This window comes from Schistocerca piceifrons, chromosome 7 (assembly GCF_021461385.2).
Source record: "Schistocerca piceifrons isolate TAMUIC-IGC-003096 chromosome 7, iqSchPice1.1, whole genome shotgun sequence".
Lineage (NCBI taxonomy): Eukaryota > Metazoa > Arthropoda > Insecta > Orthoptera > Acrididae > Schistocerca > Schistocerca piceifrons.
In genome coordinates this window covers 21,012,921-21,028,158 of record NC_060144.1, presented here as the reverse complement: position 1 = coordinate 21,028,158, position 15,238 = coordinate 21,012,921, and the positions used below count along the sequence as shown (strand labels likewise).

The 15,238-nt window shown below is 42.8% G+C and overlaps 1 protein-coding gene across 1 annotated transcript in view; it reads right to left on the bottom strand.

Moving 5' to 3' along the window:
- The window catches only part of LOC124805389 (myrosinase 1-like), a 47,296-nt gene that overhangs the window by 10,783 nt on the left and 21,275 nt on the right, over positions 1-15,238 (bottom strand). Inside the window, exons 4-8 of the mRNA XM_047265951.1 lie at positions 14,850-14,972; positions 14,586-14,769; positions 11,327-11,421; positions 10,346-10,493; positions 1,476-1,591 (exon numbers count right to left, since the gene is read on the bottom strand). Coding sequence (XP_047121907.1) covers positions 1,476-1,591; positions 10,346-10,493; positions 11,327-11,421; positions 14,586-14,769; positions 14,850-14,972 — 666 coding nt within the window. The remainder of the gene's footprint in view (positions 1-1,475; positions 1,592-10,345; positions 10,494-11,326; positions 11,422-14,585; positions 14,770-14,849; positions 14,973-15,238) is intronic.

Genomic DNA, 15,238 nt, shown 5'->3' with positions numbered 1-15,238 from the left:
ATCCCTCAGAGTGGTTGGTGGGTCAAGTCGTCCATAAACAGGCCTTTTCAATGCATCCCAGGCATTTTTGATAGGGTTCATGTCTGGAGAACGTGCTGGCCACTCTAGTCGAGCGATGTTGTTATCCTGAAGGAAGTCATTCACAAGATGTGCACGATGGGGGCGCGAATTGTCGTCCATGAACACGAATGCCTCGCTAATATGCTGCTGATATGGTTGCACTATCGGTCGGAGGATGGCATTCACGTATCGTACAGCCGTTACGGTGCCTTCCACGAGGCATGTCAACAACAGTTCCTGTCTCTCTGTATCTCCTCCATGTATTGACCGTCTAGGCATGGTTGAACTACAGACAACACGAGCCGCGTACCATCTTCCTGGTGGAATGACTAGAACCGACCGACTATCGGACCCCCTCCGTCTAATAGGCGCTGCTCATTCAAGGATGTTTACATCTTTGGGCGGGTTTAGTGACAATTCTGAACAGTCAAAGGGACTGTGTCTGTGATACAACATCCACAGTCAACGTCTATCTCCAGGAGTTCTGGGAACCAGGGTGATGTATAACTTTTCTTGATGTGTGTATTATGATATGGAGAGCACCAGCCAGGGCTTCAAATCGATATGTCGTAGTAAGCGAAAGCATTGTCACTGACCGAGCGAGGCGGTGCAGTGGTTAGCACACTGGACTCGCATTCGGGAGGACGACGGTTCAATCCCGTCTCCGGCCAACCTGATTTAGGTTTTCCGTGTTTTCCCTAAATCGCTTCAGGCAAATGCCGGGATGGTTCCTTTGAAAGGGCACGGCCGATTTCATTCCCCATCCTTCCCTCACCCGAGCTTGCGCTCCGTCTCTAATGACCTCGTTGTCGACGGGACGTTAAACACTAGTCTCCTCCTCCTCCTCCTCCATTGTCACTGCTGCAAACTACCTGAACATTACTGCGGACAATCTGCATCCCTTCACGTTTGATGTCTTCCCCCAACGGCGACGGCATCTTCCAGTAAGATAACTGTCCATATCATGAGGCCAGAACAGTGTTTCAGTGCTTCGAGGAGCAAGACAGTCAACACACGTCGATAACTTGGCCGTCTAATTCGTCTGATCGAAATGGAGGACGCCTGCGACGTTTTCTGACGCCAGCTTTGCGCCCACAAACCGTAGTTCACGATATTTCCGTGATTTGTACGTAGACGTCCAAGGACCAGTCGAAAGCAGGCGACCCAGAACCACTGTTGTTTTGTGTTCCGAAGGTGGTCCCACGCACTATTGAGAACGTGGTCATAATGTGTTGTCTGTTCAGCGTCTGTACTGTTCCGTAGATGTGACGTCGTAACATATCGACGACAGGTGTTAAGACGAAATTTCAGTACGTAACATATTTCAACTGAGCCAACACCGAACACCACTTAAAATTACAAATCGCCCAAACCACGGCTGGAAACGCTGTGCCGGACTTCTACAGCTTACTTACCCCAATATTGACACTGACGACACCAGCGTCGTGCCATTTGGATGGAGAACTCCAAAAGTCGCTTGGTTTCACATAGCTCGTTAAATAATGATTCACTCCAAAAAAGTCAGATGCACCTGCAACAGAGTTTCATTTCTGATAGATGAACACATTTTCCGGACTTTTAAACATATCTACAAATAATAAAATCACTAACTGTGGTCTGCGTACTGTAAGACCTTCGGTACACAGACCATCAGATTATTTGACTTGTCGCTCTAACGAAGTAGGTGAGTGTCAGCAATATGTCTCGTGGTCTTATCGTGGCGTGTTTATCTTCTGCCGTTAGGTCAGACGATAGAAATGCCACTTGCACGCTTAGAGTAGCAGACTGATGGTGACCAACTTTAAACAGAACTTGATTAATTTTCCCACACATTTATTAAAATAATAACAACCATAAAAATTACTTAACTTGGTTCTGGACCCTATTTACAATTGACAATCTGAAGTTCCTTTGGTATTGGTACGTTAATCTTATTCTCACATATATCTCTGATACTTGACAAAAGTGTCTATACATTTATCTTCATGGCTATGTACAGGAATTTGGTAATCTTATTAGGCGCAGACTGAAACTTGACTACAGACTGGTACAGACTAATGCAGACTGGTACAGACTAATGCCGACTGACTAATCGGAGGTCTGTACACCCGTTATAATACCTCGCACATTCATGTATCACTGCGCGAGTGTGATCCATGAGGAGAAAAGGTTCTACGTTAGCAGCAATCTCATTGGCTGCGTTACACATTAATACGCGGATCGGCGGAAGCAGAATTTGGTCCGTCTCTACGGCAGCGCCATCTCGTAGTGCAGAGACGGATGAGCACTGCGCCTGCGCTGTTGTGCTTAGCGGAGCGCGCTCTAGTGGGAAAATTGTGTATGTGCTGACTATGCGGAAGTATGTACACAACACTAACTTAATTCTGTAAATCATGCAAGCACTTTTGAAATGGCACTTTCAGCCCTCTTAAAACGAGGTAAGATAATAGTTTTAAGATATCCTGAAACTATGCTGAAAGTTTACCAAATCTACGAGGAACGCAGCTGTTACCTCATAAAATTACCGCAAAACTTTTCACCTCGTTTCGCGGTTGTTTTTGTGGCTGAGCTCTCACGTCATTCAATTGGTAGGCGAAATAAATTGTTAACAGTCTTAAATTATAAGTAAAACTGTGGATGGCAGTCACATTTTGGACTTGATTCTGTGTAAAACAACATGAGACAAATCACTTCTCAAAGTCTTAAAATGAATTTCAAGTGCTGCTTACAGAGACCCTACACTAAATCCTCTAACGTAATCCACCATTTTGAAAAGTAATTCCGTTCGACGCTTGCTAGAAGTATCCTCTAAATACCTTGAATCCTGAGAACCAGCAACCATTCAGCTGCTGCGAAGGTGCACAACTCTACCCTCTTCCGAATTATCGTTTGGAAATACCTCTCACGCCAAAATTCCGCCAGGTAATAAGCTGAAACATCACTTTGACCGCGCGCTCCGGGCTACACGCTAGCAGCTCCATGCGGTCAGAGTCCGCGTTAGGAGGCCGGTGTTATGCTATGAAGGTGTGCCGCCGTCATGGACCCACGCCAGTTTGGACCTACACGTCGCGCTGAACGTATTCATATGTATGAAAGTGTCTCGTGAATAGTTACTGGGCAGTTTGAATATGGGTAGAATTTAACAACAGAATCTTCTACACCCAACGTTTAACTTCCCTAATGACAGTAAAGATAAAATGATATTAACAACAGCTCGTACAGAGCCATGTATATATTTTCCTCCTATGCTCCATTGATGAACGCAGTGGAATTAAAACTCAATACAGCTACACACAGCACTCTGTGAAATGGACCTGAGTAATTCGAGAGCCTTGTCGAACTTAATGCGCAGGAGGTTGACTTGTGGGACAGGGGTATTCCACGCGCTTGATGAAAGGCTGTTGCTCCAGTACACCCAAAAACCTAACGGTCGATTTCAGGCGGCTTTCCACACTTTTCTGAAGATTAACTGCACCTCCAAAACACGACACCGGAAGAGCTGTAATATGAAAGCACACTTCACAATATCAGTACATTTTCCAAAGTAGTGGTACACACATCGTCCCTATCTTAGGGTGACTGACGTTTGTGGCGCCACGAAGGGCGTCTGGCGAAAGATGTAATCCGAAAACAGTTTCCAGTTGCAGGAAATTCCAAACATCCGTCATTAGTGCATCTTCCCATAGGCTGAGTAAACGCTGAAGAAAACGAACGAGGGGCATGCCATAATTTAATAACACTTGCAGTGATTTGGACATCCTGATTTTGAACTGTTCCACATATAAAAATATGAAATGGTTCACACTGTCATGAAGCCTGCAGTTTTATTGTCAGTTATTAATGTTGTAAAATACAATAATTACGTTAACATCGCATTGCAAAGATAGGCAGCACTGAAAATGAAGTTGGGGGAAACAGTTGTACGTGGAGGATAGTGTACCAGGCAACTCGTGATGTTTTCTCGTCCATGTTTCAATCCACTGATTGATTTTAAACCAGTTAAAGAAATGCGCATTTGAAACAGCCAGAAGAAGCTTCCGACACTCTCTACTGTTTCTGCTGTTGTGAGACATGAGGTTGTGTTTCGTGCAACCTTTGCATAGGTAGTTTAAGTGTTGTATGATGTATTAGTGCTGTTCGGAAGATACTGTTAATTCTTTGTTTACAGAGTTTCATGGCGATTAAAATTCTGTACATTTCTGAAAGTAGTTGAATAACGCGTCGGCTGTTACACTGCATGTCGTCGACCGTGCACCATCTTGTACCTCGAAACAGAAGGTGCACTATCATGGAACATTTCTGCAAATGAAATGAGTCTTTCTAATGTCTTAACAATTTTTCCTGCCTTGAAAGTGGAAGTCTGTGCTGGCTGCCAATAGCTTCCGTTTCAAAATGTTGATAATAATTTTCCTCAATTTGATTTCTCCAAGTGATTATTGGTGCGTAACAGATTAATAATGCAAGACAGTACTGGGAAGATTTTCTCGGTTGCAACGCTTTTAAATTTAAATAGAATGTTTGTACTTAGGCATACGATCAAGTTGTACATTGAATCCGTTATTCACATTTAGACGAAACTTTACTCCAGGAGGTAAGTTTTGCAATTTCAGAAAAAAGCTATAGCTTACATAAATTGTATGCTATTATTTCAAAATGGAGTGGGAAAGGATATTTGGCTTCTACTACAAGATTAGCTAGAGACGAAGTGTGGAAGGTGTTCCAAGACACAACACTCTCAGTTACAGAATTCGTGGCGACAAATGCAGTTTCATGTTTCTGGAAGTAACAGTTCCATTCCTAGAGTTTGTTGTATTTATTTTCTATATTTATATTTCTCTCTTTACTACTAGTTTCCAGGTCTTAGACCCATTCTCAAACCATTCTTCTACATCAGACAAGCAGTCAAGGTGGAACCTGTCATGGTCACTGGGCACCAGTGGCATATAAAGGAGCTTGAATAAACAAGCTTTCTGCCCGTGGCTTCGCAGCATACAGACATACATATTTCACATATATATTTATGCTCATATATCATCTTCATCTTTATTGGTTTTCCCCTGAAAGTTCATTCGAATGCAGTGGAAAACTGCAGTGTAGGCTGAATATTGTTTAATCAAAAATCGTGGGCAATAGTTCAACTTTTTGGATGTGAAAATAGAATAAACACCACTTTTTAAACTCGAAATAGGATGCTGTAAGTATTTCATTTCTTTTCTTGACGTTCACTGACATTACTTCTATTTTTAAATTTTGATTATCTCAAGAGTGTGGATTTAAATGAAAAGTCGAGGAGTTTTGAAAGCAACCTTCATTTCAATTCACGAAGAATGTACCAAAACGGATGAGCTCATTGTGTTCTTGAATCATTCTTTGAAGGTTCAGTACTACACCTTACTTTACTCACGCTTCAGAATCATACCTTCGATCTGCCTCCAGTTTTTCCTCTCCCATGATGTATATTTTAACAGTTTCATTTTTCCATTTCTTAGGGGGAGAGGAGATTCAGCCCTGTGGCAAATCTGACGCGGTACTTTGAATGTCGTTGTGAATCCATTTTCTTCTACTACAAATAACGTTCCTAATGAAGGCATGTCAAAGGACGAAGTACGTGGCCTCATATTGTTCGATAGTAACGAAACACATATACAAAAAGTTTTCCGACTAATTTCAGGGTCGGAAGCGCATTCTCAAGTCCTGAATCTCTACTTGCATTTACAAAGGAATGATTGAGAATAGCATCGAAACTAGCACTGAAAGTGTTAAATACCACGGACACTGGCCGCTGTGGGCACAATAGGGTGTTTGACTGTTTCCCGGAAATCGTCTTAACTGGTTAGTTATTTATGTCATCGTACGTTCAGAACACGCTTATGCGATGCCTGTGACGTCACTCTCTAGTATTTCCGCTGCTTATTCGCAGTGATGCCTTGTTTTGGAATTTTGAGTTGGTAGTACCCCATTGAACAAATACATCTACAGTATAAAGCTCCTGAAAAAAACTACTTTTGAGCGTTCCAAAGAACGAGAAGATAAGTAAAATTTGGTAGCAACTCGCTCATAAAGATCAAATGCTCAGTACGTGAGTTTATTTCTGTAAGCATCATTTTGATGTAAGTAGACACTCTGTATGAACACGGGCGCTGATGACCGCGCAGTTGGGCGCCCCACAAAGCAAAAATCATCAACATCATCATCATCTGTATGAACACATTATAGCCTGTAGCTTAATAAATAGCATGCTGAAAGTCTAATGCAATATTTTCAAGACCGATTCTCCTTCGGAGAAAGTTTGTTTTTCTTTTCCCCTCCTCTTCTCTTCACTGACGTCTTTTTAAGTTTACTTTATTCGTAATACAGTTATGTAGGAACTTTAAATTCTATATGACATTTCAGTAAAATTGTCATTTACTACATTTTACACCTGGTCAGTTTGAGATACATCACAAAGTTGGAGTTAAGAAACCGTATTTCGTGCGTGAGGTATCTCTCGTTCAGATGACTCTGGAACACCATTTAACATCTTCCGACCGCGTTATACTTCCCAAACAAGTCGTTGAAGACAGTAATTTGTCACTTACAACAGGTTTCATTTAACCTGTTGTAAAGTTGTGTGATTCTGTCAAAGAGAAAAATTGAACACTGCTTGGAACCGACGAGGAAATGTAATAAAAAAGTGAAAGTCGGTCCTGCTTAAGCAGCTTTAGATCGCAGTGTTTCAGCATCAATTACATATGCAGTAAAATAATGGATACTTCAAGGTTCTACTGCGTAAACTGCATATTTCGTAGAGCTAATTTTCCGGTGATTTAAATTAATGACACGGAGGAACAGAACATGGCAGTATGTAAGCCGACGGTGCTCTGCGGATCCCCACGAGTGTTAGGACGCTGTCAGAAAATTTGAAAACTGAGAAAAGAGGTACCTGGAAAACAGTAGTCGTTCTGGCAACAACTACAAATTTTAACTGCCAGAACTAGCCTCTGAATGAAAATGTTTCCAACGTGTCTTATTGAGCAGGCTTTCACAAGCAGCCTTGGAAAACCTTTAGCGTGGTCGGAACAAATAACACAGTTCCAGATTCCCGCACTTTTAACATAATTCTGCAACTTATTGCTGTGTCACAGTACTTCCTTACCAGTCACCATGCAATGCAGTTTTCATGTTTCTTATTTCCGGAACTTGATTATCTGGGTTGTTTAGAAGAACGAAGAGGGCATAAACGCATCAACTTTCCGAAGGATTCCGCAGTCAGTCTTCACAAAATTCCTTTCCACTTTTACTTAGAAGTTGGAAACGCATTTTCCATCACTAAATAACTACACCGTTTGCAAAAACGTACGAAAAAAAAAAAACACTAGAAACTTCCATACGATGCATGTTCCAAGGGACATTGCATCATAATTCGGAGTAACACAGGTGAATAAGCAGCGGAAGTACTAGACAGTGACGTCAGCGGCATCACATAAACGTGTTCCGAACATACGATGACATAATTAACCAGTTAAGACGATTTCCGGGAAACAGTCAAGTATCGTAATTACCTGCCGACACTGAGCAAGTGACTTTCCAGTAAAATGTCGCCCCTGTACAGGAGTACACATAATGGACGTACGAGTACAGGTTGTAGATGTGTGGTTGACGACATACCGAAGTTTGGGTCTCACCGTGAGTCGTGCTCAGGTAGCCCGAGGGTTGGTCGACCGCTTGGCGATAAGTGGGAAATATCGGCTCAAATTTTCATTGAAGTCATCCCATTATGCAGCTGACGGTTGTTCATATTCGCAGCTGCGAAGACATTTCATGTACATGTGTACCAGTAACTACGGCTAACACTCTCGTAACACAAATAGAGTTTCATGTTACTCCTGGCGTGTGACGTCACCAGAGCTTCAGCAATAACAGTGCGTTTTCGATCATGTGACCAAGTCTTGGAATTTAATGACTTTTGGCCTTTAATTACAAAATAACAACAATCCGAACCATATTTTTAATATAGGGAAATAGCCTTTAGTGCTACAGGGGATATTCACCTGATCTTCCGTGGTACTCGTAGCAGTAATCGAAGGGGCCATGACAGGTGTGAACTACATGATCATTATTGTGGATCACCTTCATCGCTTCGTGCCTGATGTCTCCACAGGGGGCGCCAGCCTCTTGCAGCAGGATAAATGTTACAGACAAGCAGCCAGAATCATGCTCATCTGGTTTTGAGGAGCATGATAGTGAACTGGTAGATGTCTTGACCAACAAATTCACCTAGTCTGAACCTCGTGGAACACTTCTGGGGCGCTATTGGGCGCCAGCTCTGTACCTACGAGCTAGCAGGGATCATGCCACCTCTGCTTCCACATACCTCCAGAAAACTTTGGAGGACTTTTACAATCCATGCCGCACAGGACGCCGGCCGCGGTGGCCTTGCGGTTCTAGGCGCTGCAGTCCGCAACCGCGAGACTGCTACGGTCGCAGGTTCGAATCCTGCCTCGGGCATGGATGTGTGTGATGTCCTTAGGTTAGTTAGGTTTAAGTAGTTCTAAGTCTAGGGGACTGACTACCTAAGAAGTTAAGTCCCATAGTGCTCAGAGCCATTTGAACCGCACAGGACTGCTGCTGTGAGGTACGTTGCAAAGGCGGTCCAAACGCTGTTAGACGAGTTCATCAGTGTATGTTTTACATTCAGTCCAGTGACGTGCTTTTATTTTTTGATACTTTAGGTCATACTACAGTCAATTAATGTGGAACACTGTCGTTGAGAACAACTCATACTGAGAAAGCATAGCTATTGATTCCAAAGAGACGGATGGAGAAGAAGAAGAAGAAGAAGAAGAAAAAGAAGAAGAGGTTGAAGAAGAAGAATAAACAAATCAATGAGGATCTGCAGAAAATAAATGCGTAGTGTAATGACTAGCAGTTATCTCTCAATATTATTAAGTGTAACCTAATGCGTATAACAAAGCGAAAATCCCCATTAATGTACGAGTACAAAATAAATGCCCAGTCTTTGGAAGCGGTAACGTCCGTCAAGAATCTGGGTGTGACTATTCGAAATGATCTCAAATGGAACGATCAGATTACACAAGTAACGGGTAAGGCAAACTCTAGATTGCGGTTTATTGGTAGAATCCTGAAGCGATGCAGTCCTTCAACAAAGGAAATTGCATACAATACGTTGGTTCGTCCAGTCTTATTGTTCGCCTGTATGGGAACCTTACCAGTTGGGTCTGATTTAAGAGATTGAGAAGGTCCAAAGAAGAGTGGCAAGATTCGTGACTGGTACATTTAGACATCGCGAGAGCGCTGCAAATCTCACAGAAAGTGTGGTGTCACCGCCAGACACCACACTTCCATGGTGGTAGCCTTTAAATCGGCCGCGGTCCGTTAGTATACGTCGGACCTGAGTGTCGTCACTATCAGTGATTGCAGACCGAGCGCCGCCACACGGCAGGTCTAGTCTAGAGACTCCCTAGCACTCGCCCCAGTTGTACAGCCGACTTTGCTAGCGATGGTTCACTGTCTACATATGCTCTCATTTGCCGAGACGACAGTTTAGCATAGCCATCAGCTACGTCATTTGCTACGACCCAGCAAGGCGCCATATTCAGTTACTATTCTTAACAGATAATATTGTGAATCATGTGCCGTCAAGCGCGACGTTCATCATTAATGGATTAAAGTTAAGTATCAAAGTAATTACGTCCGCTTTCTGAATTCTAATTCCTTGTCTTGTTCCAGACCTCACGTCAGTATAGTCCTTCCCTCCTCACGCCAGCTGGCGTGAGCTAAAACGCGTGCATTTCGGCCTCCTCTAGCAACACGGTGTTGGCTCTTCTGCCAACACAACAGGAAGTTTGAAGTGGGACACACTTGCAGATAGACGACGCGTTAAACGGAAGAGGCTGCTCACTAAATTCCAAAACCCCGATCTTCGCCAAGGATGTAGAGCATATATTATTACCTCTAACTTTCAAACCGCGCAATGATCACCATTCAAAGATAAGGGAAAATAGCGCTCGTACTCAGGAGTTCGGACAGTTGTTTTTCCCTCGAGCGATCCGTGAGTGGAACAGAGGGGAGGAAATATGACTTTGGCGTGAATAGTACCCTCCACCACACACCGCTTGGTGGCTAGCGGAGTATATATGTAGATATAGAAGAAGGTGCAAACTTAGAGCAACTACACGCAAAAAGTAATCTCATTAAATTTTATGTTCTGTGGAAGAAATCACAGCATGAGTTGTTCTACATTCCGCTTTAAAGGAAATGACGCTGCTAATGGGTGCATATTTACCTCTGAGGTACTCAATCTCTTCCTGAGTGAAAGTTGGCAACCGTGAGCGGGGACGCCCCTCTGCTGCGCTGTTAGCGTCTACCCTCTGACGCACCACCGCCGGGTAATCCCCCTCCTGGCTGAAGATAGGGTGTGCGTAGTGACCAACCTGGTCAATATCAAGACAAACGGTTGTCACTACCAGCGCACTTTCCTCAAACGTATCATTGATGCACATAATAAAACGTAGATAGACTACATGACTGATGAACTTATAATCTCGCAGTAGCTATACAGTTTTTAAATGTATATAGAAGTTTTATAAACTTATTACACGTCATAGATACTATTTCAGTCATAGCAAAAAGTTCTATATGAAAAATGAAAAGATATACTAATGCTAGGAGCTGTATACGTGTTACTCCTCTCCTTGGCTGACATCTTCAATGTTCTCAAGAGTCCAGTACAGACTTTATTCTGAGTTTGTGTGTTTTTGTCACGTTGGGTTGGATCCTACCACTGTCGACTGGAGTTTTTTTTTTAAAAAGAATCATAAATTAACTTAAAATTTAATATTAAGAAATATGATGACTAGCCTGTTCAAAATCCTTCTACAAAATTACTCCATTACTGCGCAAAAGGATACCGGCACCTCTCGGAATTGTACTATTTTTGATATATTTGTAAGCTATTGAAGTAGGCCAGTACCCGACATATGAAATAGTCTGCAGAATCTGAGGCGCCCACATGAACGTCATTGTAAAGGTTCACTTATTGTTGCTGAACAATAGCTTGTAGTCGCTATAAATTTTCTTTAAAGTATTATTCATCTGGGATTACTCTGCTCCGTTTCCACTCTTCTTGGTTCGGATTGGAAAAGATGTTATTCACGAGAAATGCAGCCCTCACAAAAAGTTTCAGTTTTTCAGAAATCATGCATTTATATTTAGATATGAGGGTTCAAGTTTTTTTTCCCAGGAGCGATCACACTACCATACTTACATCAAACTGATACTTCCTCTCAGCTGCTTCCAAGTCTTCACTGGAGTTTGAGACTGGTTTTCTTCCCGTTATACTTAACGTAATTCCTACGGTGCCTGAAACAGATTTCCACTTAGTAAAATAATGAAATACAGTACTTGTACTTAGCATGAAGGAAGTTATACATTATTTAGAAGTGCACGAATGTAAAGTGCATTATTCCATTATCATATTGATGAAGCTCATCGTAGTGTAGTGAAGAAAGTTTGCAAGTATCGTACCATTAATTACAAAAAATGTGGATTAAGTTGCCAAAATAAACTAGTGGCAGTTGTAGGTTTACTAAATAGCAGCTACTACAAGCTATCAATAACCTGTCAAACGCATGCACTGTAAGACAGCAACACAAATTACTTCTAAGTGGAACAACTGTTCAACGTGGAACTCTATGGAGATGATACAAGAGAGGTTTGCAGCCGCAGCAACCAGCTTTCGTCAAACAAGAAAGTGATAATGACAAATGAAAGTAATAAGTTTGATATTCTGAGTATTTTAGAAGGTCAAGTTAATATAGCAATACTATGACTGCAATGTGAAGGGATTTTCTTCATTGTTTTCATTAGTCCAAAATTCACTATACATTGAATTTGAGCGTACTTACAGTAAAATGGTTTCGTATATGGTTCTCCAAAAAAACGGTTAAAGTATCAAAATATTACATTCTCTAGTTATTTGATGGTTGCTGAATGAAAAAAATTAATATTGCAAAATTTGCAGCCTTTCGTAGTTTATATACAAATACAGTTAAACGTAAGGAGTAAGCTTATTGCGGAGTGCTAATTTTTCTTAAGTATGACACTGATATTTTCCTCTTTGGCCAAACTGAAGGAACGGCATTTGACAGACATGTCTCCAACTGGCTGTTGTAGCCAGTTCTCCATCAGCGACAGCACAACCCTGGCACCCGCTTACAGCCACCGCCAACCACGTAGCTCTACTGAGTCGCTCCTGGATTGCTGTTTTCAGTTAGAGTTTTACTGGCCTTCTTAATACATGTCGATAAAACGAGTATCCGACTAGACTAATTTGGGAGCGCCCGATCTAGCGGGCACGTAAAATTGCGGTTTAAAAATAATTTTTTTTGTAATGGGAAACAAACTGACGCTTTCCGTCGACAAAGGGCATCGTATTAAAGACGAGACGAGCAGCAATTGTTTGGACTGACTCCAACTACACAATGCAAAAACGAAATTGAGAAAATTTGCAAGACGACCCTTGGTAGAGACATCCTGTATACCTTCTGCCCTCGCCACATACACATCTGATACATAATTTCACATGTCTCCTCCTCCCCTCTTACTGTGTCCACCTCTTTCTCCCCATCTCTGTCCACCTCATTTCCCCAGCTCTATCTGTCCATATCCTCCTCTTCATTTTCTCTATCTTTCCATGTCCTCCCCCTCCATCTCCTCAGCTCCTCACTCCAAGCCTATCTTCCTCCTTCCTCATTGTGTCCAACTCCCCCTCTCCCCTCACTCTATTACATCCTTCTCTCTGTCTTTCTTATCCCCTGTTCACTACCCCACTACACCTTCCACCTGCCTCCTGCATCTCCCTCTCCTCCCCTTCTCCCTGTCTGTTTGTCCCCTCTTTACAGTCTCCTCACACACATCTCCTCTTGCCTTCTCTGTTCATCTTATCCTCTCATTCACTGCCTGTCCATCTTCTCATCCACTCTCTCTCTGTTCATCTTCTCCCCCTCCCTGTTTTACTATTCATCTCCTCTATCCACCTCCTCTGTCCTACTCATTCTCCCCCTCTCTCACTTTCTAGCTCCTCCTTCTCCTCCTCCTTCTCTTCTCCTCCACCCCCCCCCCTCCCCCAATCCCGCTGTCTCTGCTCTGCCTTGCTCATCTGCATGTGTAGCCCGTGCAAAGCATACCGATAACCGATACTATCCATACAACACATTTCCTCCCCTGTCTCTCTTTCCATCTCCTACTCCCCCTCCCCGCCCTCTGTCCATCTAATGCACCCCCTCTGCTGGACATACATCCACACATAAATCGCACCTGTGGTTTCTGATGGCTTGTTCAGAATATTATAATTATGATTTATTCAGCTTTCTGAGCAGTATTATGTTTGTTTCCGTGAAAATACTTTCACAACACTGAAAAATCCTACAATACACAATCAGCAAAACATAGTAGCATGAAAGGATGCGAAAATTTACGCAAAACTACTCTGATATGCTTGCTGTCACTGTGGGGACAGCTGGACATAGCTGCTTTTCCACTGCATTCAGTGAACCCATAGAAGATAAGCACATTGGCCTATTCTTCCTCAGTAAACCCGCCCAGGCCGCTATGTACCGCTGTTAATGTACAACTACCACTACCAGAGAAACAAATCCCAGATTGGACAGAGGAGTACTGAATGCAAGCCTGAGGACCAGGATTAAAGTAGACCTTACTGTTGTGAACAGCAAGTACCGTGAGTGAAATACCGTCGACATTTGCATTGCCTTGCAAATTTTCACCATAATACCGATACAACGGTTAAGATAGCAAATGAAATGTTGTTAGCCTGTAAGGAGAACACAGATAACTTGTACCAAAATATTTGGAAAATATTTCCTAACAACTTCCAAAATTTTTTGGTGGAGTTCTTGTTCACCCAGTACGGTATATATTTTCAAATGGAACTTGCTCATCGACATTAACAGAATGTCAGTGCTCGTGTTATGGATTCCTCTGGTAGCAGTCCACGAGCAACTGTAGTTTGAAAATTGTAAATACTGTTCCATGTGTCAGCACTAACTTACGAAAAAAACTGAATAAACAAATACTTTGGATTCTGAAGAAGAAAGAAGTTTGCCCTTCGAGTGTGGTGTTCAGTACGCCACCACCAGCCTCATTACAAGGCTCCAGTCTGTCATTGGAAGCCTGAAGTAAGCACGGTAGCACTTCAGCGGAAGTTCCTGCGCAGTCAGTAGGAATACGGCCCTTTACATCATCTACTATAGTAGATTTGTCCTTATAAACAGTTTTATAATTTTCCAGAGAGAAACTACGGGAGTCAAATCTATTGAACCATTCGGTGATGGTGTAGGCCGCCTTCCTCGAATCCAGCGATATGAAAACAGTCACTGAAGATGAGCTATTGGTAGGATGCGGGAACAGTCGTGAATGATCCACGAAAAGTAATCATCAGGTTGACCGACTGAATTAATTCGAGAAAGCGTGATACGTGCAGGATCTAACAACAGTGAGAAACATACCATTCTGCTTGGCCTTGAACTGTTCTTGATAGAGGCGGTAGACGAGTCCATGTGCTCTGATGACGGTGTGTGCAGCCAGGTAGTCGCCGATGCCCGGAGCGTTCTGTGACGGAGCCTGAAATTCCGCCGAAGCGTAGCCGATGGTGAACACTTCCGGCTCGTTGAACGTGGTCCACATCTTCACCTGCGAGACGACAGCCGTCAGAGGCGTAATCACAGTGAGCAGGAACCGATATGAGAAACACTGGAGCCATCGATACTCACTCTGTCTCCAAAGTTTTCAAACAGCACTCTGGCATACTCCACGAAGTAGTCAGCGAGAATTGGGTTTGGCCATCCACCGATGTACTGCAGCGCTTGCGGCAGGTCCCAGTGGTACATTGTCACCTGCACAACGAGTTTGCTTCGTGAACTTAAATTCCAGATCCCATAACTTGCTGTCCATCGATTACATTTTTCAGTCTTAAATCTAGTGGTTACCTGTCCATTCCAAAATCAGGTTTACCTCAGCGTTCAGGGTGGTTTTGCTAATTGGAGACAAACTGCAGGAAACTATGGCTGAGAGGACAAGAAGTCATGTGGACACATGGCCAAAAGTGCGTTTCAAGGGAGAGACACTCTCATGAAGTTGGAAATAATGCGTATTTGAGAGT